Below are 26,291 nucleotides of genomic sequence, written 5' to 3' on the forward strand. Positions count from 1 at the left end.
GATCGCTCGCTGGATAATGATGTTTTTGCCAGTCTAATGGGACCGCACGGCGGTTCACGACAAGCGGATACTGTAAGTTGTGGGGTTTAATAAAAGGAGATCTAAGAACACGGGTATTACATTAAGGGGGCATTGTTCAGAATTACAAAGAAAAAAATTTCGTGCTAAGGAGGACGGATAGATTAATGATGTGGTTTCAAGCTAAGATGTGCAGAGACAGTCTAATTCATGCCGGGATTAGCAGAACAGACTGAAGGTGCAATATTAGGATAAGCTTTTTGTGGCAGCTAGAAACATTAGCTTCCTATGTAGATGCAAAGAAAAAAAAGGATAAATCTGCCACTGGGTGAAAAATGGGTAAAAATGTAAAGCTGCTATTGGTGACGAAGCATCCTAGGTGCAAAAAAAAAAAGATTTAGCACACATTGGCAACATGAAGAGGATGGACGAATAACTTATCGCGTGGCGAGCGAAGGGTAGGGGATGTTACATCCTGAAAAAATTGTAGAGCACCAAATAAGCTAGACAGTAAAGGCGGCTACAGCATGTTAGATGGTTAGCGAACGCTCCGTAAACCTATACTCACAAAACACGCTCGATAATATATTCTGCTTTTTTCCTTCGCTCCTGGTGTTGCTGTTTTGCCATATATCCCCCCCCCCCCCCCCCCCCCCCTCCAAACCCCCACGTCCGGAGCTCACGGTTAAGTGGAATTTGCGTCAGTTTCTATTGTAAAAAAAATGAAAGGCTGTACAACGATAAACAGCCACATTGCGCTTCCGGTTTCACCTACTTTACCAGAGACACACGCGGCCAGAAGCGACGCCCCAGTGCCGTTGTCATGGGAGGCAAAGCTGCATTTCTCGATTATTCCACAGCGTGATCATTAAAACAGAGCATGAAAACTGCATTCATTTGATACTGCTGCACGCTCGCTTGGAAGCCTGCAATAGAGCCATGGACAGCACCAAAAAGGAGCAAATATGCAAACAAAAAATAAAAAAGTGTACATGATGCTTCGTAGCGATTACAATACTTCCAGTTGCACTGCAATGACCCTTGTTGACGCAGTCAGCCGCATAGCAGTGCAAACTGCATACTGATGAGCCACGTGGTAAAGATTTGTTTGTTTGTTTTTTTGCTTGAGGCATTTTCGAGGAAGACGGCTTAACGTCTACGCAAAAGAGAATGTCCAATTCTCAGAAAGCGATAAAAAGAAAGTAAAAAAAAGAAACAAGAGTTTGTATCTGCACCATCGTGGCACAGTTGGGCATCAGTCGTGCCTTTTTGCTAACCAGCAGCACAGAGACTAACTTGCGAAGGAAAAGCTACAATGGCTCCAAGTCTCGAAGGCCGCCGGCCACCATGCTCCGGGGCTGGAAGCGCAAGAGAGACGGAGTAGAATAAAAAAGAACGAGGAAAAATATTAAGAGACCGGTGGCGCGGCAGCGTAGCGTTGTCCAGTCCGGACACGTCAGGGTGATTCTCGATACGCCAAGCACGCACGGGCCATTGTTTGGTTTTCTGGTCCGGGGGCCGTATTTAACGCTGCTGGCCCGAACTACCATCCCGGACATTAGCCATTTTCAGTTTTTTTTTTCTTCTCGCTCTTTGTGCTTCTTCTCCGCGCTCGCCTTGTTGTCGCTGTCTCGCCGCTGTGCACATGACAGGGCCCTGCTTAGCGCATGCTTCGTTACAGAAACGGCGCTCAATTACTTTGCCGTTACGTCCAGCGTGAGAGTGCCTCCTCCTTTCTTGTTGACCGAGAACACACACACGCAGCTAGCGGCCGAGCACTTGTAAAGGAAGATATAAGAAAAAGAGCGTGGCCTTGTGGTAAGGCACAGGAGCAAGTTGGAGGGTGAAAGGACGTAGAGGGGGGGGGGGTGGGGGGGGGGGGGGGGGGGGGGGGGGGGGGAGTTAGGGGGCAGGGAGAGTGTATAGCTGACAGCGTAGAAGTAAAACGGAGTAACGTGAAGCATGTTTCGTTCGCTGGCTTCTTGTCACGTACTAAAGATAGCTCGCCGCACATAACCTTCCGACAATCGCTTGTGCTACCAATTGCGCTCCGTGTTGCGCGCTATATACCTCCGTGCTTCGGTCTGAACGTTCGCGTATCTCGTCAACACGAGCCGTTATATAGGCCTCGGTGCCGCTGTTAAAAGCGGTTGAGTAATGGCCGTGCAGCTATTGAGCAATTTGTTTGGGCTTCTCTGGAGGGTTTTCGCCGGACGCCGTTACCCGACTGTCCGACGCTCTCTTTATTGGGACGATGTTTCTTGCTCTAGCGATTGCGTGATGTCAGCGATTAATTCGACCCTCTCGCCTCAGCCCCATTTCGGATTGCTTCGACGTAGATCATTTTCGTCCCGGCGTCATTCACTTCTGAAGTGTTATAAAAAAAAAAAGAGGCGGATAGAGATAGGTCGCTCAAAGCCAGTAGGACACACCACAGCTACCTGAACCCGCCCCCCTTTATCGCTTCTTGAAGTGGATTCACACGACGGAACGAATCAGCACTGACTAGCCTCAAGCGATGTTAGAAGTAGAGAATTAAAGCTCAGAAATAAAGTTCACTGTGAAAGGGATTTGCGGATACTTCCATGCGTTATGTGCAGATGTTTTATGTGCTCTGTCGCTTCAGTAGGGCACCAGTATACTTCGTCCCCTTATTTCAATTCTGCCACGCGTTAGCTCGGCAGAGTAACCAGCCTCATGTTCGATTCATCATCGAACGGCCTGGTACTTTCGAGAGAATGCAATCGGGCACTTAAAGAACGAAGAGCTTCGTGCCTGTATTTTCAGCTTTCAGTCATGTCTGTGCGCACTTCTGCGTTTTCTAAAATGCAATGCAAACTAGTTTGTGGCCGAGCGAGGTGGTCTTTCAGTAGAGTTCGTGGCAGCCGAAAAACTCAGATGAGGGATAAAAAAAAATTACGGGCGATAAATTGTATTGATGCGGAGGAAATTCGATAGCATTTTTATTTCATTCGTCACTCTAACCAAATTCTTATTCTATTGCGTTTCGCTCACCAATCTATTCCAATTCTCATTCGATTCCAATTGTGACTCTTCAGTTTTCAATTCTATTCCAATTACGAATATCGATCTTATTACATTTCTATCCATGATCACTTTCTTTAATAATATTTGATGAGTCATTCTTAGCCGGGATTTCTCACTCTACAACTGCCACCTGAAAATGGCAGGCGCCAGGTAGAGAGAGAGAGAAATTCTCCGGTTGGCAGGTGGAGGCTTCAGACAAACCCTGATGCGGGACAGTTTATCCATTCATGGCACTCCTAATGTTATCGTACTGAAAAAGAATAGCGCCTTGCAGCTCAAAGTGGTTGCCGTTTCTTTTCGTTACTCGGGCGGCAAGCTTATGACAGGACACTTTCACAAACACTTAGAAGGGCCTTTAAGTGCTCTTAGCACTAGTCTATAGGTGCATGTACAATGAATGACGGAACACTTTCTATATGCTAGGCCGTGTGGGAGCTGTGCTGCTCCGTTGGCTCTCTCGTCTGCTCTTCTCATCTGCCTGGAAAATACACGGAGACCATGCATTTAGATACCGTGATGTCATAAATTATTCCGCGAATTCACTCGTCGTGTGAATCTACAGTGAAGAGAATTGACGTTCACTCGCTGCAGAAAAATAGCTCTCGGAGTTCTTTTTGTATAGTAGTTCTTTTTGTAGAGTAGGATTTGTATAAATGCGTCTACTAAAGCTATATTTCTTATACAGGGTGTTTCACCTAAGACTTTGCATAATTTAAAAAAAAAATATGCTTTTTGAGTTAGAAGAGCGCTTTTTTTCGGCATAGCACTGTCAGCGGTGTAGTACATCAGAATGAAGCTAAGACCTGGTAACTAGCACACTGGTTAACTATTACTGAAAAGTTATCGTTTCAACTTTTCCTGTTAGGCTACTTAATTTTTGAGAGGCGTAGCCCACCGTAAGTAATGTTCATATCAGTGTTTGTAATTTAGAAAACCCGGTTACCCTCGGCTCTGTGGCCCGACAAATCTTGGCTACATCGCACCAAAATACATGCGATTTTGATAAGCTGGCAGGCAAAGTAACCTTTCCAGTGCACGTAACGTGTCGAAATAGTCAAAATTTCTTGGGCCACAGCCCCGAGGGTAACCGCTTTTTCAAAATACTAAAAACTGGTAATAATATTACTTCCAGTGGGTTACAAGCCTCTCAGTAATGAAGGAGGCTAATATTAATAGATAAAATGTTATCTATTCAATATTACTTAGCCAGCCTGCTAATTAGCAGGTCATAACTGCATTCTGATATACCGCACCGCTGACCATGCTATGCCGAAAGAAGTGCTCTTTTAACTATAGAAAGCCTATTTTTAAAAATTGTGCAAAGTCTTAGGTAAAGCACCCTGTATATATATCCTGCAGTTAGTACGCTTGTAACGCATGTAAAAACCACAAGTTTTCACAGTGACTACATAGTGGACGGAAACGCCTAGTTAAAACTAAACTAGTTACCAGCTTCTTACCCAGCTGTAGGACCACTATTCGAGAAGACGGACACAAGCCATGTTTGAGAACTTCACATAACGGGAGAAGGAAGAACAGGTACGGACGTGACAAATAGTTTGTCATTAAAAAAAAAAATAGGAGAAACCGGCGCAAATGGGTCTTGTACGCTCGTATAAAATGATCTTGTACGGATGACTTGAAGCTCGCCTGAGCGTTTCCTTCGCTTACGTCTTTCTCTCTTCCGCTTTCCTTCTGCACAGCTCATTAAAGCGAGACTGCAAACGCTCATTTTCCTCCTACAAACGGAGTTGGATCCGGGGCCGCGGAATAAGTCAAAAAGACGCCGCGAAACGAATGGTAATGCGAAAGCGTTTTTTTCAGCCCTATTCTTCAACAGGAAGCGAGGTAGATTTTGCTGCTCCTGTGATTACCTGCACAAATGACTTCGGCGCATTTGCTTTCGTGTGGCTAATGACGGGTGTAATGAGGGCAAGCCTCATTAGCAGGTTGAGCGCAATTTCGATTTATCGCACGTCGTTTGCCGTCTTGTTCACTTGTCAATTATCTATTTTTCTTTAGTTTGCCATCTCTTGCTAGTCACGCTTAGATCTTCCTAAATCACTTAGTTGAATTCGATCGAAAAAAATTGAGGTAATTATTAATCGTAGCCCGTATTAAGACACAACCTGGAAAACAAGCAAAGGCATCCAGGCTTGTTTTTGGACACAGGGTTGCTGGCGGACGAAAGATCTCAGCAACCTGGCAGGCACCTTTGAAACTTCTGCCTCTTTTCTGTATTGTTGTAGCTCTTAGGTTGGGTCTTGAGCTTAAACAGTCAAGAAGCTGCCGAGGCTGCTGACGCAAATGCCCTAGCGGCCGCTTCTGTAGACGGTAGGCATCAGCACAAAACATGCCTTAAACTACGCTAACTCGCCTTGATAAAGGCAAAAAATTATGGGCCCGCGATTACTATAAACCAATAACGATATGCGAAAACTAAAACCTGGAATTAGGCCAAAATGGTAAGCCATGAATGTATGTAGATGACCGTGCAGAAAAAAAACAAGTAATTCCGTTTCCATGGTCAGTAACAATGCTTTTAGGATGGAAAAACTCTGCTGCTAGATTTTTGCGCGTTTCGGCCCGTCACAAAGCAAGACTATCGTTGATTATAAGCGTTAGCAGTAAGGAGAAGCTAGCCTACTAGACCAAATAAACAATTAAAAAAAAGCATGAAGTCACTCGCTGAGCCCACCGAAACTTCACCAACGCATGCAGGTGCTGCAATAGGGGAAGGTCCCTTTTTCAGACGTCCTCGAGGATTCTGTGGAAGGGAGAAAACAGCACGCCCAAAGATTTCAGTTTAGTAAACACAAGCCTCGCGTGACGTGCTTTTTGTTTTTGTCTTCCACTTCCTTTCATCCCACGCATTTTAGTGCCGCTTGAGAAAACTTAGCTCGAAAGCTTACGGGCGGTAGAAAGTAGCCCGCATGCCTTTTATTTTGTCGGGCACTTCGCACAGTCGTGAACACTTTCCTTGTGGTTTTCATCGCTTTTTACTGAGTAAAAGGGAGAATTATCTCTGGCCATGAAAAAGCACTCAGACACTCAGTTGGATCCGCTTTTTTCCCCGCCTTTTGAAGCGCCGCCAGGATTTCTCTTTCCCTTCTGTCCCTGTTTTCCTCAGAGCAGCCTTGAAAACCATGAAACCATCGCCGGCACGTGCTGGGGTTTATCCGGTATCCTGATTTCGAAGAGGTCCTGAAAAAACCCCGCCGCCCGGTGTGCCTCAGGAAATGTGGAAAGTGTGTACCTAGTCGGTGTGTTGAGAAACGTTCTTGAACTATTGCCCCCCCCCCCCCCCCACGCCAAAAAAAAAAGAGCAGCATGATGAGAGCAAATGTTGAAAAAAGTTTTAAATTTAATAGCCTCTCTTTCTTCACCGCTTACCACCAAACCTTCGCCGCTAGTGTTTGACGTTAGAACGGCTTGCCATCGTCCTCACTGCTCTCTGCATTTCGCACATTCCTCACTAGACCTGCACTATTTACTTCACGCTGTAATACTTGTTATCCTCTTGTTTCTTCCTTCGAATAAGTCCTTTCCATTTGCCGTCAACATTTTAGCTGTGAGATTTCTGCGCCTGTTTCTAAACAAACCCTTTCTTTCCTCCCACCTAAACTTAGTGGGCGCAATTGAGCTCGCCCTATATCACAATTCAATTGAGATCTCCACTTAAAAGCGCCAAGTCGTCGCCATTTATCCTGTTTATGGACGCGTAAGCTTGGATGGCCTCACGAGTGGGGTTAGCAGCTCCACAGCGGAGGCAGTGTGCTTTCGGCTGGCAGACAAAACGCCTTATGGACCACGCGTAAACCATGACGGACGACGCTGCAAGAAATGGGGGAGGGGGAGAAGGTGGGGCGTTGCTCGCTTGGGTTGCGGTGTTCGCCGCTTGGGCGCTGCTTACGGTTGAGGTCGAGCGTGATGGAGACCGAGGCCGGTATGGTGATGTTGTTGTTGGCCGCCTGGCAGGTGAAAGTGGCCAGGAGGTCGTTGCGCGTGATAGCGGCCACTTCAAGCTTGTTCTTGACCAACGAGCCGTCCGGTGAGAAGAAGTACGACTCGTCGAGCTGGGCGTAGTCTTTCCACCAGGTAACGGCCGGGCGGGGCTTGCCTGCGCGTAGCACACAGACAACACGTTTCACAAAAAACCTCGCGCTTCGCGTTTTCATTTCTTTTCCCGGTTTTCTAAACTTAAGTGCTTTTTTTTTCTTTTTAGGGGCGGATGTTTGTCTGGACAGTTGCTCGCACAGCAACTCGACGCGCGGTTTGAGCAATTAGAGTTCTACCTTTTGTTTTTGGCAAACACGTGCTAACATTTGCTTTTTCTAATCCTCTTTAACGTTTTTTTAGGATTTACTGCAAATTTATCTAGAGCGGTGACTACCCAGGTCGTCGTCTAAAATATCTCCACGATGTTCATATATTTTGCAGTATATTTTTGGAGATTCTACACAAAATGTCGGAAAAAAATACCTCACTGCCATAAGTACTTTCAGGCAACAAACGGAGCTGCGGATCGTTCAAGCTATGCTGAAAAGAAGGCTTGTGTAATTGCAGGTATTTGGAGGAATAAATTCTGTCCGTTTTGCTAGTGTTTTTTTTTTTATATACGGTAGTGGAATGAGTGCGAGAAGTGTAGCCGTACATAAGCAGCATGAATTGCGAGATGTGCTGCAGGAGACTCTTCAGCACCGTTTTGTTTGTGTTTCTCTAATGGCACTTATTTATATTGTTCCCATTTAGGCCTCTAAGAGCATCGCTGGGTCGAAGCGTAGGCGGCACCTCGTACTGCGGCGCTATGCATTGCCTATATTTATTTAGCGAGAAGAAAATTTGAAAGTAAGGCAATTGCAATAGCTCATTTAAAAAGCATATTTGACTTAATGATCGTCAATTAGGTGCGCGATGAAAAATCTGGATTGTCGACAGTACATTAAGCTGAATAATGAAGCTTTTAGTGATGAGCTGTGTTGGCAACGATCATGTTAACTTGTGAGAATTATTCAATAAAAGGTTCAAGTTATGTCATTGCTGAGAATCGTCTCTGGTCAAGAATGAGGCAGTAATGTAAAAAGCGTGTCAAGAGCATTGCTACAATCCTACACAGAATTAGAAGTGCTGGCTTTCTCAGAGAGACGGTGCCGCGGTCGCATAAGTAACGTAAACGTTCTATGCTCAAGCTTTTTGAGTAAAAGAAGATTCCTAAAATATTAGACCTTTCGCAGGAAAGCTCAGTTCACGATTCTCATGCTTGCTATAGTGGGTCATAGTTTTAATTTCACCTTTTTGGACATAACTTATCTGCTTTGGGATTTCGGCTAACGGGGTCTTCGCTTGGTAATACGTAAGTTCAACGCGTGTGACACAAGGAGGAAAGTAAATGACTACTAAAAGGATGCGTTTCCAAGAAGAGGAGACTGGGATTGCGAATTAGCTGTACACTTCTTACTTCCGAGTGAATTTCGACCACTTTTAACAATAAAGTGCAGAGACAAAAAAAAAACTGTACGAAAGTTGGAGCACTAAAAATACATAGCTCATTATTTTTGGCGTAAACCTGGGAACGAACTGAGCTTACTTGTGGCTAAAAAAAGGAAAAAAAAAAACATCGTGCCTGCTCAACAGATGATATATGGAGCGAAGCTGCGTGCTATGAAAAGCTAGAATCGATTGCTAAAGAGCGCTTCTCTGCAAGACAAACAACATTAAAGAGCAAGCAGTCAGTCTAGTATAGGGACACATCAAGCGGTATAGTGCCATTGCAGTTCCTCAGACAGCACACCATAAACATTAAGAACTTTTTGTATGCGGACATTGTCAAGCAGCCCAAAACTATCCACATATATACAATGGTGTGAAACGAGTGCTCATATAAAGCTTGAAAACTGAGTGCTGCAAGGAGATTGCTCAAGCTTACAATTACAGCCCCGCAATATAACGCGGAGCGGCATTGCCCAACGCTCCTTCTCAGCAGCGTCGGCAAAGTACCGCGGTCTTCCACCAAAACTTTGCTCCAGTTAGGACAACGCCGCGTAGTTTTGCGGGGGCGACGACCCTTACCAACTTCCACTTGGCACGTCAGCGTGAGTGGGTCTCCCTCGTTGTAAGGCCCCACGAGTCCCTGCAGCTGCTTTCCGTCTTCGTCCAAGATAACAGGATCTCCGGGAGGAACTGCGAGAGACAAGCGCAAAGCGCTCTCTCATTATCTTTGCGGCGGCGTTGGCAGCCTCCTCCTCCTCCGCTTGGAGCACCGCAAGCCAGTCCCCGTGCGAAGCCGGAAACAAAGGCTCCGCCGCTAGCCCGGAGGCGGCGGCGGCGGACGCAATTAAGCATTCTGAAAACTCTGTTTGCCACCTCGAGGAGCTGCACTCCAAGATACCCGCTCAGCTCGGGTGGCGAAGGAAATGAGAGCAGCGACGGGACGCCGAGGGCTGTAAACGGTTAGCGAAACGGCAAATGAGGACGGGGAAAGATAATGAAAAAACGACGCGGCCTTGGGGGGCGCAATACGGAGAACTGTCGGCACAGCTGCGCGCGGTTGCGCCCTGGAAACAGAGCTTGGGAGTGATGAAAGCAGGCGAACAGTGTTTGATGCCAGACTTATTCTGCCCGCTGGCTGACAGAGCTTCATCTTAACCGATGAGCCCTTCAAACTAAGGACCTTTGAAGGGATGTTTGTTTTAATTTCACATGCATGTAAATATAGAGTGAGAGATGTAAAATTCAAAGGCTTGAATATAAAAAAGGGGGGCCTGGAAGCACAGAAGAAAACTTTAGTTCGCATTCATGTTAAGTAAAATTTTTAGGTTTTTTGTTTACTTGGTCATGAATAGACTAAGAAAAGACAACTTTAAGTTGTATATGCTGCTTGTTTATTTGTTCTAGCGAATGAAATAAAATAAGAAGCGCTTTTAAAAGTGGGACAATCTAAACGTATCAGACAAAAAATTACTCCCATTTCAATACTCATATCCGAAGCTGTTTACTCAAAACACCTAGATAGATCTTTACAAGTGTGATGCATTCATATTAGAAATAGCAGCTCCTGTTTTGTAAACAAAACTAACTTTTCAACGTTACACAGCAAGGCGAATTTTACCTTTAAAAAGTTCATTTCTTTCGCGTTCTATTAGGCTTCTGCAGGAACCCACCGGTATTGGCTTAAATCCGTCGGTAGATGTCTGCAACTATTTGTTAAAACTGTGTGTATATGCAAGCTGGCTTTGTCTTATCAGACGTCTTCCTTTACTTGCGGCACGATTTAATCGCATTTGGAAAGGTACCCATGAAGTCAAGGTGCAGCATTTTTTAACTGCCGTATCAGTAAAAAAAAAAAAAAAACTAATTTGCGGAGGCGCTTCATAGACGCTTGGTAAAGAAAGGTTACGCAAAAAAAAATTATTATTCCCGGGTTGATTTTATGGTGTCCCTAGTGAGTTATTAGAACCGAAGAGAAGATGGTTATTTTGTTTTCCGACGTGAGTGATTTTTCTGTAAGCGCCGGCTTAAATAATAACGCCCGTTGTGGCGGCGTCAGAAAGAAATTTTCAGATGGCAACGCATCTATAATCCCGCCTTCCGGCCTCTTGGGACAATGTACGGTGATCACGCAATTGTAAACTAAATTCCCAGGAGGAACATTCGACTCAGAGATGCTAATCGACAATCTAATAACGGATTTATTTTCAGAGACTTCTTGTTCAGGGTACACAAGCTCCATCAACTACGTTTACGTGAGCTTCGGAGGGAAAGAAATTGCGCTACTGTTTCTGCATTTGTTCTGAGTAGAGAAATCCTACCGGTTTCAAATAATGAGGATAGCACGTTGCAACTCTACGACAAAAATGAACTGATAACATACTCCATCCTGTCATTGAAAAGTCAAGCATCAGATTGTGGTTACTTAAACATTCCATTGTGCTATAATTCCAGGCACACGTTTGTCTTGCTGCGCAGGGAAGACGTGGAAAAACTGAATGCCACGAACAGCTCCATACTGACCGACATAATAAAGCGTTTTCCTTAGACGGGACGAAACCTTGCTTTCCACTTGACCTCAATGATATTGCAAGCAGATTATCAGATCGTTACAAGGACCAAGTTCCAACTTTAAATCAGGTTACGGCGGGCAGCTTCGTGGGTTGTCATAAGCCACTGATTTGTCTTACGGAAGCACCCTGATCCAAGAGACAAAAGGGTAAGGTTAATAAATTTTATTGTTTTCTTTTGAAGTTGGCTTCGCCTGTAAATAACTCATGCAGTGGTAGAGCACGCTTTACAAAACAACATGAACCAATGTTATTTAGGGGTTGCTAACGCATCAATTTACTCGCGGTGTGCCAGTGAGGTAGAACCCGGCTATATCGAACTCCCAGGGCATCGCGCATAAGTTCGATATACCGATAATTTGATATATATATATATAGAAATGGAATAGAACGGTACATATGGTTTAACGTCTCAAAGCGACAAGGGGTGACAAAAAATAATCTTATCTGTAACCTATAAGCAAGAATACATTGCACCCACGCTAGTTATGGGCTTTCTGTAGCGGCGTGTGCCCACCCACGGGCTGCCAGCGCCTCTCGCTAAGTGTTGCTAGGCCTAACCTGCTTTGCATCGAAGTCATGGGGGATGGTGCTTCGGAACTACCCACCGTATATCATATCATATGTAATGTTTTTAATACTATACTATAAATTCTAATAGAATATTGTCATTAAAATAAAGGTACAATTGGTGTCTGCAATACCTCCGGCAGCGAAGTACGACAGACGAAGGCTGCCACTGGGCTTTAGGTATTTAGCTTGGCTTCACCGCATAACGCTGGCGTGGTTTATTTTTTAAAATGAGAATGAAAGCGAGATGACCGCTCTCAAGCACACCCCGCGTTAACCTCGTGACACGGTTTCACTGCGCCTGTGCTGCCACCAGATGCCCAAGACAGTGCAGCTGACATGTCTCCGCTCATGAAAAGAGATCGCGAGTGCCGTATGGAGAAGCACAACTTGCAGGAGCGCAGTGCACCGTTCGGGATATCTAACGACCGGCGGTTTTGAGGTTCGATATAGTACGTGGCTTTCGTACGGTTTTACACAAAATTTACAAGAAGATAATGTGTGTGTTCCAATATAGTCAATGATTACTTATACCCCTGTTCAATATGCCCGGCCTTAACCGCAGTGCTTTCTTTTCGAAACTGAATAGAAAACGAATAGTGCAGCTTCACTCCCAAACCCAATACGAATAGCGTAGATAAACGCGAACTGAATACGAATAGAATTTTTTGACGGATATTTGAGCCTTGTGTGATAACTTGTACGTAACGAAGAATCGTGCACAGCCGTGAAGCGCCAGTGGCGGCGCAGCGGTATATAGCTATCCGTTACAAAGTTATAATAATAGCTGTCAAAAGACATGACACTGATCGTTACTACCCGGTATGCAGACGAATTGAGTATTAACTCAATGACCGTCATGTCATACAAGCAGGAAAATCACCTTTTGCTACTGATGACGGCATCGAATAAACTAGTTTTACTTCTCAATAGGCGAGAAGGGCTAGAGCTAAGAGTGAGCCATTGTCTCCGACACCAGGTACCAAGACAGGTTTTGCGAAACCTGGCGCTGTGGTGGCGCTGTGGCACTGTGGTGTCGCTCAATCTCGGAGCCCACTTATGAGCATTATGAGCACGGCCGCACGAATTGATCGCGTCTCGGCGATTAACCATTCATCCCACGCATACCGATCGCGGCAACATGCTGTGCGGCGTCGGAGTGAAGAATCCTGTTTTAGTGCGAAAGCGCTAATACGCTCACCAACACCGATCATGAACCTTGTCTCAATCTTTCTTGTGCCTTTGCACTGAAAAAGCCACCGTATGTTAAGTTAACATGAAGCCGAATAAATGCCCACGACTGGGAGTCGAACCCGCAGCAGCGCGAACTGACCAGCTCCGCCGGCCGCTGGGCAAGAGCATTGGGCTCTCACCGCATTTTTTTCTTTATTGCATGGAAAAATATCACCGCGAGGACCACAGCCGAACACGCCACGCGTTAAACTGCAGCGCATTCTCGCGCTGTGCATTGTGCATCATCGTCTTCATCAACATTTTTCGGTGACGCGAACAGATTAGATCAGCTTAACCTCGATCAGAGCTTAACCTGAGTCTAGTATCGTCACCAGACGTGCCGACGACCCACCAAAGCAAAACCATGAGCCAACCAGTCTAAACACAGGCCTTCGCACGTGCACTCGGTTCAAGTACGTTGAAATCCTACCAGTTTTTTGGAACAGTCATCAAATAAAACCACGGCTTGCCTTATTTCAACTCTGTGCCATTTATTCGAAAACTATTCGAAAATTCAAGAAGAGATTCGATCCGTTTTGAACAATTTTGAAGATGCAACATTTCATTCGTTCAGTGGGAAAATAAAGTATATACGATTCGATATTTTCAACCTTAGGGTGTTTGCACACTCCTACAATTTATCCATAAGAGACCCAAGGAGCGCGCATGACTGCAAAAACTTTGTTTATTCTAAAGTTGGCTTTGCCCTTAAATAACTAATGTAGCGGTAGAGCACGCTTTACAAAGCATCACGCATCTGGTTTTCCCGAGAGGCTGATTTGGCGTCAATAGATGAGGAGACGCAGCCTTGGATTGCAACATGCTTGACAGGAAACGAAATCCTTGAGTGCAGAAACTAAGACGCTGTATGCATAACAGCAGCTCTTGCAAAGTTAAAGAAGCTCGTTTTCATATTGCGTATTTTTCTAAAAGGGGCCGAAAAAGTTTCGGGAAAAGAAATCGAATATAAGAAGAATAAATACGCAGAAAAGTTATATTAATAATATAAAGTGCTGGAAAAAATTCATTAGCGAAAAAAAGCTAAGAAAAGAAAATAGAATATGTTGAGTGAGAAAGGAGAAAGCTTGCCAGTGAAGCAAGATTGATGACTGCTCAGAGTGAGCAAAACGTACGGAACGTCAATGCATATACGAACAGCATGTGTAAACATGCTATGTAATTCTTTCGAAAAGTCAGATGGTCTAACACAAAGGAAATTCTTGGGTAAATAAGAGAAAATTACCGAAAGCAGACGAGACACAATTTCGTCTCTTTTACTTTTGCATAAAAAATGAACCGACAATTCGCCCGAATTGTCTTTTAATTGAAAATAAAGCCCGTATTTAATGAATAAACAATGAGATGTGAAAGACAGAAGAAGTAATAGCGATCTGCAGCGCCGCAAGTGACAACGAGAAATACAAAAGCTGGTGAAAACAAAAGTAACCTGAATTATAACACGGCCTGTGACAGCGCGCTCTCACTGGGAAGTAAATTATGCAAAGATGTCAAAGCAAGTACTTATTCCTGCTTTAATACGTGATGAATAGGATTAAGGAGTCCCGATGAGCGTAGTGGGAAACGAGCACTTTGGCTCAATCAGTGACATTTACTAGTTTTATGCAAGTATTCTCAATGACAACCATTCGCGTTAATTTCACTGAACACTTCTGTGAAAAGAAAGTAAATAGATGGGGCCATGTAGAAATAAACGGGAAAACGCGGCTTCAAACAGAGGAAGCCCAAAACAAAAGTAGGTGACAAAAATTAAAAAAAAAGAACTGTTGGAAGTTCGCTGCGCAGGCAAGTTAATTGCGCGCTGCCGTAATTAATTCCCTAGCATTTAAATCCGGCAGCTCGAAGGGCGTGCTAACAATGAAATCTCCCTTCAAATGCCTGCCCAAATTCGAGACGAGAAGCCATATAAACTTAAGAGGAAAGAGAGAGAGACGCGGCAAAGGGGAAGAACGGAATGCGAAGCCCGATCGCGGATTTCGTTTTCCAAGCGACGGAGGCGCGTCGCCCCGAAGAAGCAGCAGTAAATAAGCAGGAGCGAATAGCCGATCCAGCCACTCGCGCATCAAGCAAATGAAAAGAGCAGCGATTTCTGCCTAGAGCCTCGTTTCTGCAAACGACTTGAAAAACGGCGTCTGCGGAATGCCCCGGGGCCAGGAGTGGGGAATATAAGAACGGAAAGGTCGTAAGCAAATACAGATATACGATAATAATGAAATAATACGGAGGACGACGAGGAGCCATAAACCCGAGAGTAAGGAAAGAAGGAAAAAAAAAAGGAAGGCAGAAAGGGCAAGCGATCGAAGAGAGGTCGATGTCCAATTGAAACTCATCAGGCAGAGATTTGGGGGAGGCGAGTGGATCGAAGCGCTTTTTGTGTACTTGGCCGGATGATGCTCCTGCTTCTGCTCTTGGCAACGCCGCTGGTGCTGCGGCTATTCGGCGCTCTGCCGCTTCTGCTATTGCTAGACCCATCGTGGCGTCTCAGCCGCTGGAGGCACAGAAAAAATAAGAGGAAAGAAAGGAGCCAGAAATCGGGAAATATAAACGAACGCTACCGAAGCGGGTAAGAGACGGGACCGAAACGCGGAACGACAAAACACGCGTTAGAAATGCACGCTGCCTGCAGGAACTCACAAATAAGTAAGCGTACACGCACATTCGTTCATAAAAACAAAGCAAAAATAAAATGAGTACAGCGAATAAAAGATGAAAGATTTGACCGTGCACAGATTGAGTCGCAAGCAAAAACAGCATAAGCGTCGGAATAGATGAAGATCGCCGGACTCTCCTGCTTTCGAAATCGAAAATCGATCCAATCTCGGACTGTTTCAATACATTTTTTATTTCATTTTTTTTTCCAGAATGAAAGACAGAGAGAGCGAGAGGGGTTGTGATGTGCACGGGACGTGAGTAACAGTGGTGGCGGTGCGCTATATTATTACGCGGCACCTCTCAAGTGGAATGGAGGCTACAGGCAGCACGGCCGAAAGAGGCAGGCAGACAAGGTCCAGCCGCCGAGAGTCCACCAGTCACGCGACGCCAGGAGCGCAGCACGCCCAGGCAGCGCGTGTTTCTCTCTCTCTCCCCCCCCCCCCTTTCCTTTTCCACTCCTCTTTCTCCTCCTACAACTCCCTCGGCCTTCACTGCTCCAGTAGCCGCCACCACCACGTCTTGGTGGGATGGGATATGACGTGGCGCGTCGCCCCCAATTTGGGCCGAGAGGCCGCAACACTTGCCGCAGGTGCCCCGGCAGACACGGTTTGTTGCGCCAGCGGTTACATTGGGGGCGCGTCACGCGGCTTCGGACCCGTGACCGGCATCAGCGGGGGATCTGCGCCGGAGGAGCTCCCTCCCTGCGGGATGGGGGCGAGATTTGGAAGGCCACCACATGCCTCCGAGGCGCACTCTGCGACAGGGCTGCGCGTCGTGCTTGCCGCATAAAGGGTTAGGAAGGTGCCATGCCTGTAACTTTTTTCCTCTTCGTGTTCGCTTATTCTGACGCCGATGTCGAAGACAGAAGTGGCATAATATGCTTTTTTTTATTATTCTGGACTAGAGAAGAACGAGTGGAAAACTGATGTGAGATGAACTTTGCAAGAGGATTAGGATAGTTATGAAAAGATGACAGCGCTTTTTGTATGTCCCTGTGTTAGTTAATCGAAATAATCTGTGCTAGAAATGGCGTGGGGAAGTTTCATGCCGTAGAAAAGCAGAATTCATGTCGAATTTTTTATCTCCATTTGTGGCGCTCAATCAATGAGTGGACCACGTGTTCCCTTCGTACCCAATATATCTGATAATTTTTTTGAGATGCGGAAGTTATAAAACCGAAAAAATTGCTTGAAACGTCTCTACTATAAGCTATCCGCGCCCAAGATATTAAATCTGGCGCTTAATTTCTCTATAAATCATATATTAGACCGGACAGTCCAAAATTGACCTGGTGCTACATTGTGCTGTGGTAAAATTCATACACTCTAAACAGAACGTAGTAAAAAGAAAGCAAGCAGTGCTGTAGCGCACTCTATTTTTTAAAAAAAGGGAGTGCGCTGGAGGACAGCTTATTCGCTTTCTATTCCCATACAGGTGTACTCGTGTTTAGAGTGTGCGTTGCGAGATGACAAAATTGTCATCCTCAAGCCCGTCCACAACAATGTCCTACCATCTTGCCTCACGCCAAGCTCTTGGAGCGCGTTTAAAGTTCTGCGGTATGTGCTTCAATAATGCAGACGGTAGAAGAAATGGAGGCAGGAATACAAGGGTTTTGGACAGACCGAGAACTGAATCGCGCAGAGACGCATTCTCCTTTCGAATATCACGGACGACAGAAGCCGAAACGCATAGTGGCCGAAACCTGACCCTAGCAACGGTCATCTCAGATCTGGCCTCGGCCGCGCTCCTCCTTTCAAAGATTGCAGATTCGATCAGACGGCCGTGCGCTCGCGTCTGCCAGGACACAATGGGCACTCGGCTCCGCAGAACCCCTCTACCACCCTTCACGTCGAGTTTATGACGGCGGGCATCGATTCCTAGCCGCTCGCTCTGCAAGAAGGAGGAGGCTGCGGTGGCAGGGGGTTTCTATATGCCATTAAACCTGTATGAGGGCTCGATCTGTGGTGAAGTGCCTCCTCCCGGGATTATGGGAGAGCGCGGTGGCCGCTTCGCGGATGGAAGCCGCGGTTATTTCTGCATGCGTGGATGCGGCGAGAGGGTGAGAGAAGTGCTGGGGAGGAGGGTGTCGTTCCTGCGGCACCTGGACCGGTGTTGCTGGACTGCTTGACAGCGATATTGAACTGCGCTTCTCCTCTTGCGTGCGTTCAGGGCCTGTCCCGGACACGGCAGCTGGTCTGCCAGCGTTGCCCTCAGTTGCTGCGCGGCTTTGTCGAATGAGCAATGCTGCTAAGGGAAGCCGTCGACTTTGACGGGCATTCTTCGCGTCGTCATCTCGGAGTATTGTGCAAACGAGGACGAGTGAACGGCACACGCACAAAAAAAGACCCCGAACATTCTTTCTTTCTGTTGTTCATTGCGCCTGCGTGACAACGGTAAAACTATCGAGCTTATCACAAACAAAATAATAGCTACAAAGAGAGAGAGGGCGCAGAACTTTATTGGCTGGATACAGTGAAACAAGAAAGAAAATAAAGAAAGAGGCAAGCCTTAGAAGCGAAGTTAAAGTATGGCCTTCGGCAATTAGGGCCGACGTAATGGCAGTCGCCCTACGAACAAATTGCCAGAGTGATTATTGTATGAAATCGCAAATAAGGTCCCGATTTTAACGCGCGAGAATTAAATGCCCGGCTGTCCAGAAAATCCGGTGTCGGCGTTGTAGGTGTCACCGTTGTGTTCGAAAAATCACGAGCATGACACTGGCAGCTAGGTGGTGCCCAGAAAGCAAGCTAGGAGGCAGGTCGGTCTCCTAGGTCACGCGACCTTGCGCCGCCTCCCCAACCTGCCCGCCATGGTAGGTGGCAGCTAAATTAACGATTGGTAGCTCGGTCAAAACAACCTGCGCCGCACAAGGCCCACCGCTTGGAGCTCCTGCCATCGCAGGGTAGTGGCGCGTCGCTTAACCGCTGCACCACTGTGCCGGGAGGAGTATGAGGATCCCCCCAGTGATCTATGAGAATAACCTTCTTCATATATAGGAATTAACCCATTACACTATCGCGTCATACTCTTAAGGTGGAGTTTAAGTGTTCCCTCCATTTATTTCTTTTTTCTAGGATTGTGTTAGGTCACCCAGACAACTTTCTATCTTTTTCCAAAGAACAACAATTGTTGCGCAAACGCGATAGACGACGCGGAAATCTCAGGGAGAGTTTGTGGGCGCACAACTCGAACAAGAGAAATCTGTCGGCGGGATTCAGGAGTGAGTGCGCAATACCAATCGGATTGCGCACTTCCCGCCATGGCGTGTTGACAACAGGAGCAAATCCGTGACAAGTGGGCCGGATGGAAAGGAGGCACCCGGGCCGTGGGCCGTCAGCTGAGGCGCTTATACGAAAAGACGGCAGCGCTCAGTCAGTCTGCGGCACACACACAAGCGCTTACACTCTAGAGGAAAAGAAGAGAAAGGAACGCACAAGGCACGGTTACTTTTTCGTTTCTATTTCATTTCTCTTTGCGTGCCAGTGAGTCAAGCTGCCTTTTAGCGAACGTCAGCGAACGTCGTGTTCGGTGCACGTGTCGCTGACAAGCAAATACCTCCCCGTACATCCCAGACATACGCCAGCCACGCTAGAGCGCAAGGAGTAAAGAACTAAAACGAGCAGAGACGAACGACTACAAATGCGCGTCAAAAACAGAATGCACGCCGGCAAAAACAGATTCCTTTCCCCTCTTCTTGGTTCCTTTTCCTTTCTTCCGACGTCGACACGTGGAAGGCAGTGTTTGTGTTACGCCTCGCTCTTTTTTCTTTTCTGACGCAGAGACACGCATCGACAATACGAGCGAGGCGTACAAACGCGGACCCGCAGTAGAGTCGCGCGTGTGGCTTACGCTGACGAAGAGAAAAGCAGTAGCGAAGCCGATGACGACACAGGCGCGCACGGCGGCTGCTTCCGACTCGTCAAGAGAGAGGAAATAGAGACCTAAACGGAGAGCGTAAGTGTGCGTACTGTGTGTGTAAGGGCGTGGGGAGCAGAGGCAACGACAGCAAAGAGGCGTAAAAGCCCCTCCGACAGCGACGAGCTCCCCTGGAGCTGTGCATCGGCCCAAGCCCGTTTCCCTCGCCTCTCCTCCTCAGGCGAGCGAAGAGAAGCATTTGGCGCTCAGCAAACGTCGACGACTAGGACGCATCGTTCGACGTGTTTAGTCGCGCGGCGCCAAGCGCGTTATCTCCGGGCGCATGCGCATTCCGGCGTGAGGGACGTGCGACGGCGGGCTAACGATTAAGCGCGAGCACGGGCGCGAGGCGCAATGCGGGCGTTATCGGCGTCGAACGGCGTCCGCCCTCCTTCGTCTCCTGCTCTGCCCTATACGGCGTCAAGCCTACACCACTGCTGCTGCCGCTAGCGCCGCTGCTCTGCTGGCGTTGCCGTTCTCCGCGGTGAGCAGGGAAGAACAAAAGCGAGAGCTTCTGCAGGAAGCTCAGGAAGAAAGCTCGGGCGGCCGTTCCCGGAGTCAGACGAGAGAACCGAGGGCTTTACTCTCTAAGGCCGTCTCCTCACTCTCACCCCGCATCCCACTCCCTTTTCTTTTTTTTTACCCACTCTTTTCCGGCGGGCCGTGCACGCATGAACAACCGGGAACCAAAGACGAGGGCGCGATAGGAGAAGGGCTCTCGCTCGAGGAGCTTCAAAAGCACGCCAGCAGCCGGGCGGACGCTTGCTTGTTTAAAAGCGGCGCGCCTCTGACGAGAGATACTAAGAGGGTCGTGTTTTTATCCGACACCGCCAGGTTTTTTCCTTTTCTATCAAAATCCCGCCAACTTAGAGCCTCTCGACGGCATCGCGCGCGCATGCGGTATCTTCAACAAAGGGGAAGTCTCTGCTTTCCTTCCTTCGTTCCATCCTTCCTTGACGCTCCGCGCGGCGCCCTGTTTTGCATCGACGGCACTGCGTAGAGATTCACTTCACTGCCTTGCTGTGTAATTAAATTCCGTCTGACCTAGTTACCTCCCGTTCCTTACTAAAAGCCAGCCGGGGAGTGGAATATGTACGCGGCTTGATTTTGCTTTTGCCGCCAAGAAAAGCGCCATTCATCCTCATTCACGTCACCGCAGTATTATCTATAGGCTTCGGTGGGTGAAAAAACCAATACCACGGCGGGCGGAGAACGCGCTCACTTCGATGGAATAAAAAAAAAAGCTAAGAGGCAGAAAATGGGCGCTTGAATGCCCGCTACATGTTACCGTAACCAGAAGACATTTTATACGAAGTGAGATGCTGGCATAACCAGACAACGTCGACAGCACTTAGAGTGTGGGGAAACGTAGCCAAAGGATACAGACGGACAGAAAGAGAGAGAGAGAGAGAGAGAGAGAAAGATGAAAAGACAAAGCAGGGCTTCTTGCTAGTACATGAGAGCCTGATTCTGCTTGAATTTTCGGGACGTAGAAGACGGAGTAAATGATACCAGAAAGGGGAGAGAAAAACTTAGAGGACACTTAATGACATTAAGTGCAAGAATGTGAGAGCGTTGAAGTTAGAAGTCCGCCAGCCTGCTTCACCTCCTCCGCCACTGCTGCTCGCCGCTTACGCTGAGCCTGTGCAGCCGTTACTCCATCTTCAGCTGATACTCCATCTTCAGCGACATACTTCCATAGTCGCCCTCTCCGCATGCGGTGATTTTCCCTACGGTATACACACGGGGCTGTGGCTCTATTCTAACCAGATAAGCGGAACTGTCTAGACTCGTCTGTACACATTCATGCGCACCTGCCAACTGACGTCGAGACAGCCAATACGCTCGGCCATGTCATGTAACCCACGCACCTGCCAACTGAGAAGAGTGGAGAGTTGGGCTTGTTGGTTTACGATCATTTTGGGAACAGCGCTAACACAGGACGGAGCGAGAACACAACACAGGCGCTGCTAACACAGGACGGAGCGAGAACACAACCCAGCGCCTGTGTTGTGTTCTCGCTCCGTCCTGTGTTAGCGCTGTTCCCAAAATGACCTGCCAACTGTCCGTGAATATTATAAATGGGCTATATAACGTGATCTCACACTTCGAGAAATAAGGCGGTAAAAAAAACACCGAGACGAGATATGACGACGATACAGGCGATACACTTATTCCTTGAAGTGTAACATGCATATACAACTAGCCCAGAAACCAACGTTACTCAATTACGTGATCTCATGACGCCAAACAACCCGCCGACCAATCAGCGAATTTTACAACCGATCAGACGCCCACCGGACGCCGCCAGCTTTGTTCCCCGATGAGACTTTGATCCGGTAGCTTTAAAAAGCAAGTACACACGAGTATGAAGAAATACACAACTAAGGCTAGCAGCTTTTAAACAATTATTCGAATTTTAAGCGCCACAGCTGCGTCTGATATATGAGGCTCCTAGGAGGAGACGCCTTTGGGGATTTTTTTTTTACTCGCTCAGGAACTACTACGCACCCTACGGCTTTTGTTTTTGTTAAATTTCGTCTCGGCCGAAAATGGCCTCTGTGACTCGCAGTCGAACCCGCGACCTTTGCTCAGCTGCGGAATGCATAGCCACGGAGCTGGATCGCCACAAAAACACGGAAATCTTGCTGAATAAACATAAGTAGACCTAGTTCACGACTTCTGCGCATACAGTTACGTTAATGCGACGACAGCTGCAGAACTCCAAGCCAGTGACCGAGCGGTTACCGTGATGATCGTGTGATGACCATGTTTTAAAAACGAATAAAAACGCCAATTAATTGCTATGAAAAGATATGCAATGCTATCGTGTGGGGTTATATCGGTAGGCCTCATGAGTGGTTTAAGAAAACCGATGGTTAATAACATAGACTAAGAAAATTGTTATAATTTCTGCTTGCAAATTGGGCAAGCGGCAGATGAGTTAGCCAAAGTGTGTCAACGTGAGGTATGAACCAATGTGAAAGCTATTGCTTTGGAAATGTTCTCCAGATATTTTGTATGAATTAATATAATAATTCAGTTTTAGCTTACAATATTAGCATTTCAAATAAGATAAGTATGCGGTGGCCCCTATGAAACAGAGAAAGTTACATGTGTTACCAATGGCGTTTATATAATCTAGGTCTCGAACAGCCTTTTTTGAGATGGACGTTCTCATCAAGGACATTGCTCGCATGGAATTAACGATGTGACGCGACCGAATAAAGTTCACTTTGCTTACTGAGTGCGTAACAGAGGCAACACAGATTTAGCTTATGGGCTGATGAGCCCGCGCCACGCAAAGTGATATAATATTTAAACATTAGTAGTTAACGCTTATTTTCTCTCTCTGTGACATCGCGTTGCGCAAGAAACACATCTATGTAAGCTGGAGTTGTATCCATTTGCGTTCGTTTTGCTGAGGTGTCGCTAGTTGTGAGTCTTTCCGCTGAATTTTATAGACGCAGACCGGTATCGTGAGGGTTCAAAGAACATTTTAGCGCATAAAATTGTTTTTGTGGAAATAAGAGGGTGTTCATGCTTCAATCGAAGGACTATCTATTGTCTGCAACCAATTTCTCACATTGCACTAATATAGCAGCCGAGGATAGACATTTCGATTCTCTTTTTTTTTTGTATTCGTACCCATGACCTGTAAATATTGCACTAGCGCTGCCCTACTGAAATATGTATATAGGTTTGAACGGGTCAGCAAATAGGATTATGGCACATTTGGTTTGGCTTTATAGGATGGACGTCCCAAAGCGGCTCAGTCTATGACGGACGCCGTAGTGGAGGGCTTCGGATAATTTCGGCCACTTGGGCTTCTTAACGGGCACTAACAATGCATAGTACACGGAATTTTCACATTTTTCCTCCATCGAAGTGCTACCGCAGTGGGCGGGTTCGAACCCACGACTTGCATGCACTGTGTGATGTAAGTGCACGGTAATTAACCACGGGTAATGGTAGTTATGCGGAGCCCTCCACCAAGCAGGCACTAAAAGGTTGAATCGCTTTGGAAGAAGCTTCATCATATAATGTTGAAATGAAATGTGCCATAATCCTATTTGTCTCCTATTCAAACCTGTACACATTTTTCAACAGGGTGCTGACAGCTCAGGAAACAAACAAAACAATAACAGCACGTGATGGCTTAATTAACATCTAGAAAGAGTACACAAAGAAATGTTTCTGATGTCTATGTGAGGTAAGTGCTGCGACTGCGACATGCACTCTTACCGCCACCCCTCAAACACAGGGTGTTAACGCCAGTTTGAAGCACAACTCGCATATTAAATTTAACTGAACGCTTTATTTCAACAGTGTGCAAAATTATTGTCAATACCCACATTCCTTGCATTACTTCTTGAAACAGACAATGCTTTTATCTCCCGTTTCAAGGCACCACGGCATCATTATCATACACAAGTCTATTCCTCAGTGGGGCATCAGAAGAGAGATACTCAGCTAACGTGTTTTTATAACGAGCATGGATCGAATACTGCTCTTATCACTTCATCTCTCACGGGAATGCACAGTGATCAGTCCTTCTTGTGACTATTGTACAGCGAAGCCTCACCATACTAGATCACATACGTAGATCCGCAACCGATAATCTTTCTCTCCATAGCTTTTTCTCTTTCACTCGCCCGCACTGGGAGAAGCGAAGAAACAAGCAATGCGACCGGCCTGCGACCAGATGAACGAGCAAGTAGGCAGGGGGCGCCCTAAAGTGGTCGTTACACATGGCCTTAATGGCACGAAAGAGGCACGGGCAGACAGGCCGGAACAAGAGCGCACAGCGCAGCCCCGGCGGGCCTTCGCGAGGAGCCTATAAAGTGGCCTCTTGCCTTCTAACTGCTTTTATTGGCAGTAAAAGGACACGTGTAGCGGCGCTAAATAATAAGCTCCGGAGCCCTATATGCTCGACCAGGCGCCTTGCTCGTCCAGCGAGCGCCCAGTAGTGGCCGGCAGTAAAAGAAGGACGCGACAATAAAGGGCAGCCAAGCTGCACACACTCTCGGCCTCGGAGAGTCACTCAAAAGCGACTGCGTCGGCAGCGCCGCCCTGGTGCCACTCGATGATGCGGCTTCGCTGACTGGCTCCTCCCTATATGCGCCATTCTTTTATTTTTCCATATACTTAGCGTCGGTGGCAGCCCGGCGGCCGCCGAAGGCCCTTCGGTCAGCGGAGCGCATTTTGTCTCGTGGGGGTTGCTGCTGAGAACAAAAAAAAGCTAAGGCTGGACGGGGCTGGCTGTTCGGCCGATGTCTTCGGCTTGTTTGATATATAAAAGGGGGTCAGAATAATGGACTATGGCGGCTAAATGTTTCACCTAATGAATGACTTGCATAGCTCGTGTAATGAATTTTGTGCATAATAACCGTCGCATCATTAGCATGCAGATAAGAGGATGGGGACTCTTGGCAACTTCTTAGAAAAAATAAACAGCGAGACACCTAACGGTTACATTTCTGTCCAACCGAACAGTTGCCATAGCCTATTGTAGATGGTGAAAAGTAAGGCAAGTATAGCGACTGGATCTGGACGCGCGAACACGTGAACCTAAACACAAGTGCACACAATAAGCGATACTACACATCCGCTCACGAATTTCGTTTAGTGTAGCGCTCGATAGCGACTTCGGACACTGTGCACGTGCAAAGCTGGTTACGGCAAAGAGCAGAAATATACATTTGTCTGAAAGGAGTTTACAGTGGACAAGCTTCAAAAAGCCTTCCTGCCCAGAGCAAAAAAGAAAAAAAAGGAACCAGCAACGCATTCTTTTCAAGGAACCCAAGGAAGCGGCATTTATCTACAATCTTCCAATTACAGAACGAGATGATACGCCGTAAAGATGCAAAACAAATCGCATTTGAAAGAGGCCTCAGTTTTCCAAATCTCCGCAAGACAGCTGAAAGGCACTGATAACAATAGCAGCACGTTTACAAAAACGTCTTTGCAGCAGACAAGAAGTCGTGAAGCAATGGTTGTACTGACAAGGCATGACACCTGCTCGGCTAGATCAGGAAATTCGAAGACTGCAGCGCAAGATTGCCGAATTGAATCTGCACACGCTTCAAGTGTCCTGGGCCAACTAGAGCACATGTTATGCTGCGTGGAAAATTCTGAGCAAGTCGCAAGTACAAAGAACGGAAAACCCAGCAGTGGGTCTGTCGCCCCTCAATTCGCTGACGACAAAACGGGTACAAAAAGCGCGAAGAGATCACAGCGTGGCCTTTACTTCGCACAGTGCGCTCCGGCCAAGTCTCGTGAGTGCCATGAGTGCTGTTCCATTAACATTTGGTAAGCCAAAAGTTCAATGAAAACTCGTCTGGCGAGAAAAAACAACACAAAACGCACTACCGCCAGGAACTCAGCCGCAATAATTGCCACCGAGAAAGCATTATCATCGCGCCTACTCCAACAGCCATTCCAGTTCCATTCAAACCCGCACGCACTTCACGTGCGCACACGCCTGAACCATACCCGTGGGGATCATCACACGTATAAATATGGGCGAATCATTTTTTCGTTTCATATGTGAACGAGGGACCCGTACGGCACTCGAATTGTGATTAGTTTTTGCCCATTTTTCTTTGCTATTGTGGCCGCAGGGCAGTGCGCGCACTCGTAAGCGAACTTTGGTGAGCCTCTGTGCATTCCTCGAACACACGGGCTTGACGTCCCGTCTGTTCTCCGTCAGGTAGTTACACGCAGTGACCGAACGCTCCGCGAGTTCTACCTTGAACGATTATTAACTGGACGCCCCCT

At 46.9% G+C, this 26,291-nt stretch overlaps 1 protein-coding gene across 5 annotated transcripts in view; it reads right to left on the reverse strand.

Moving 5' to 3' along the window:
- LOC144093634 (protein turtle homolog B-like) overlaps positions 1–26,291 on the reverse strand; it is a 573,432-nt gene that overhangs the window by 57,771 nt on the left and 489,370 nt on the right. For all 5 annotated transcript variants that reach the window (XM_077627216.1, XM_077627212.1, XM_077627215.1 and 2 more), the window contains exons 3-4: positions 9,136–9,246; positions 6,980–7,186 (exon numbers count right to left, since the gene is read on the reverse strand). In XM_077627216.1, coding sequence (XP_077483342.1) covers positions 6,980–7,186; positions 9,136–9,246 — 318 coding nt within the window. The remainder of the gene's footprint in view (positions 1–6,979; positions 7,187–9,135; positions 9,247–26,291) is intronic.

This window comes from Amblyomma americanum, chromosome 6, assembly GCF_052857255.1.
Source record: "Amblyomma americanum isolate KBUSLIRL-KWMA chromosome 6, ASM5285725v1, whole genome shotgun sequence".
NCBI classification, from domain to species: Eukaryota; Metazoa; Arthropoda; class Arachnida; order Ixodida; family Ixodidae; genus Amblyomma; species Amblyomma americanum.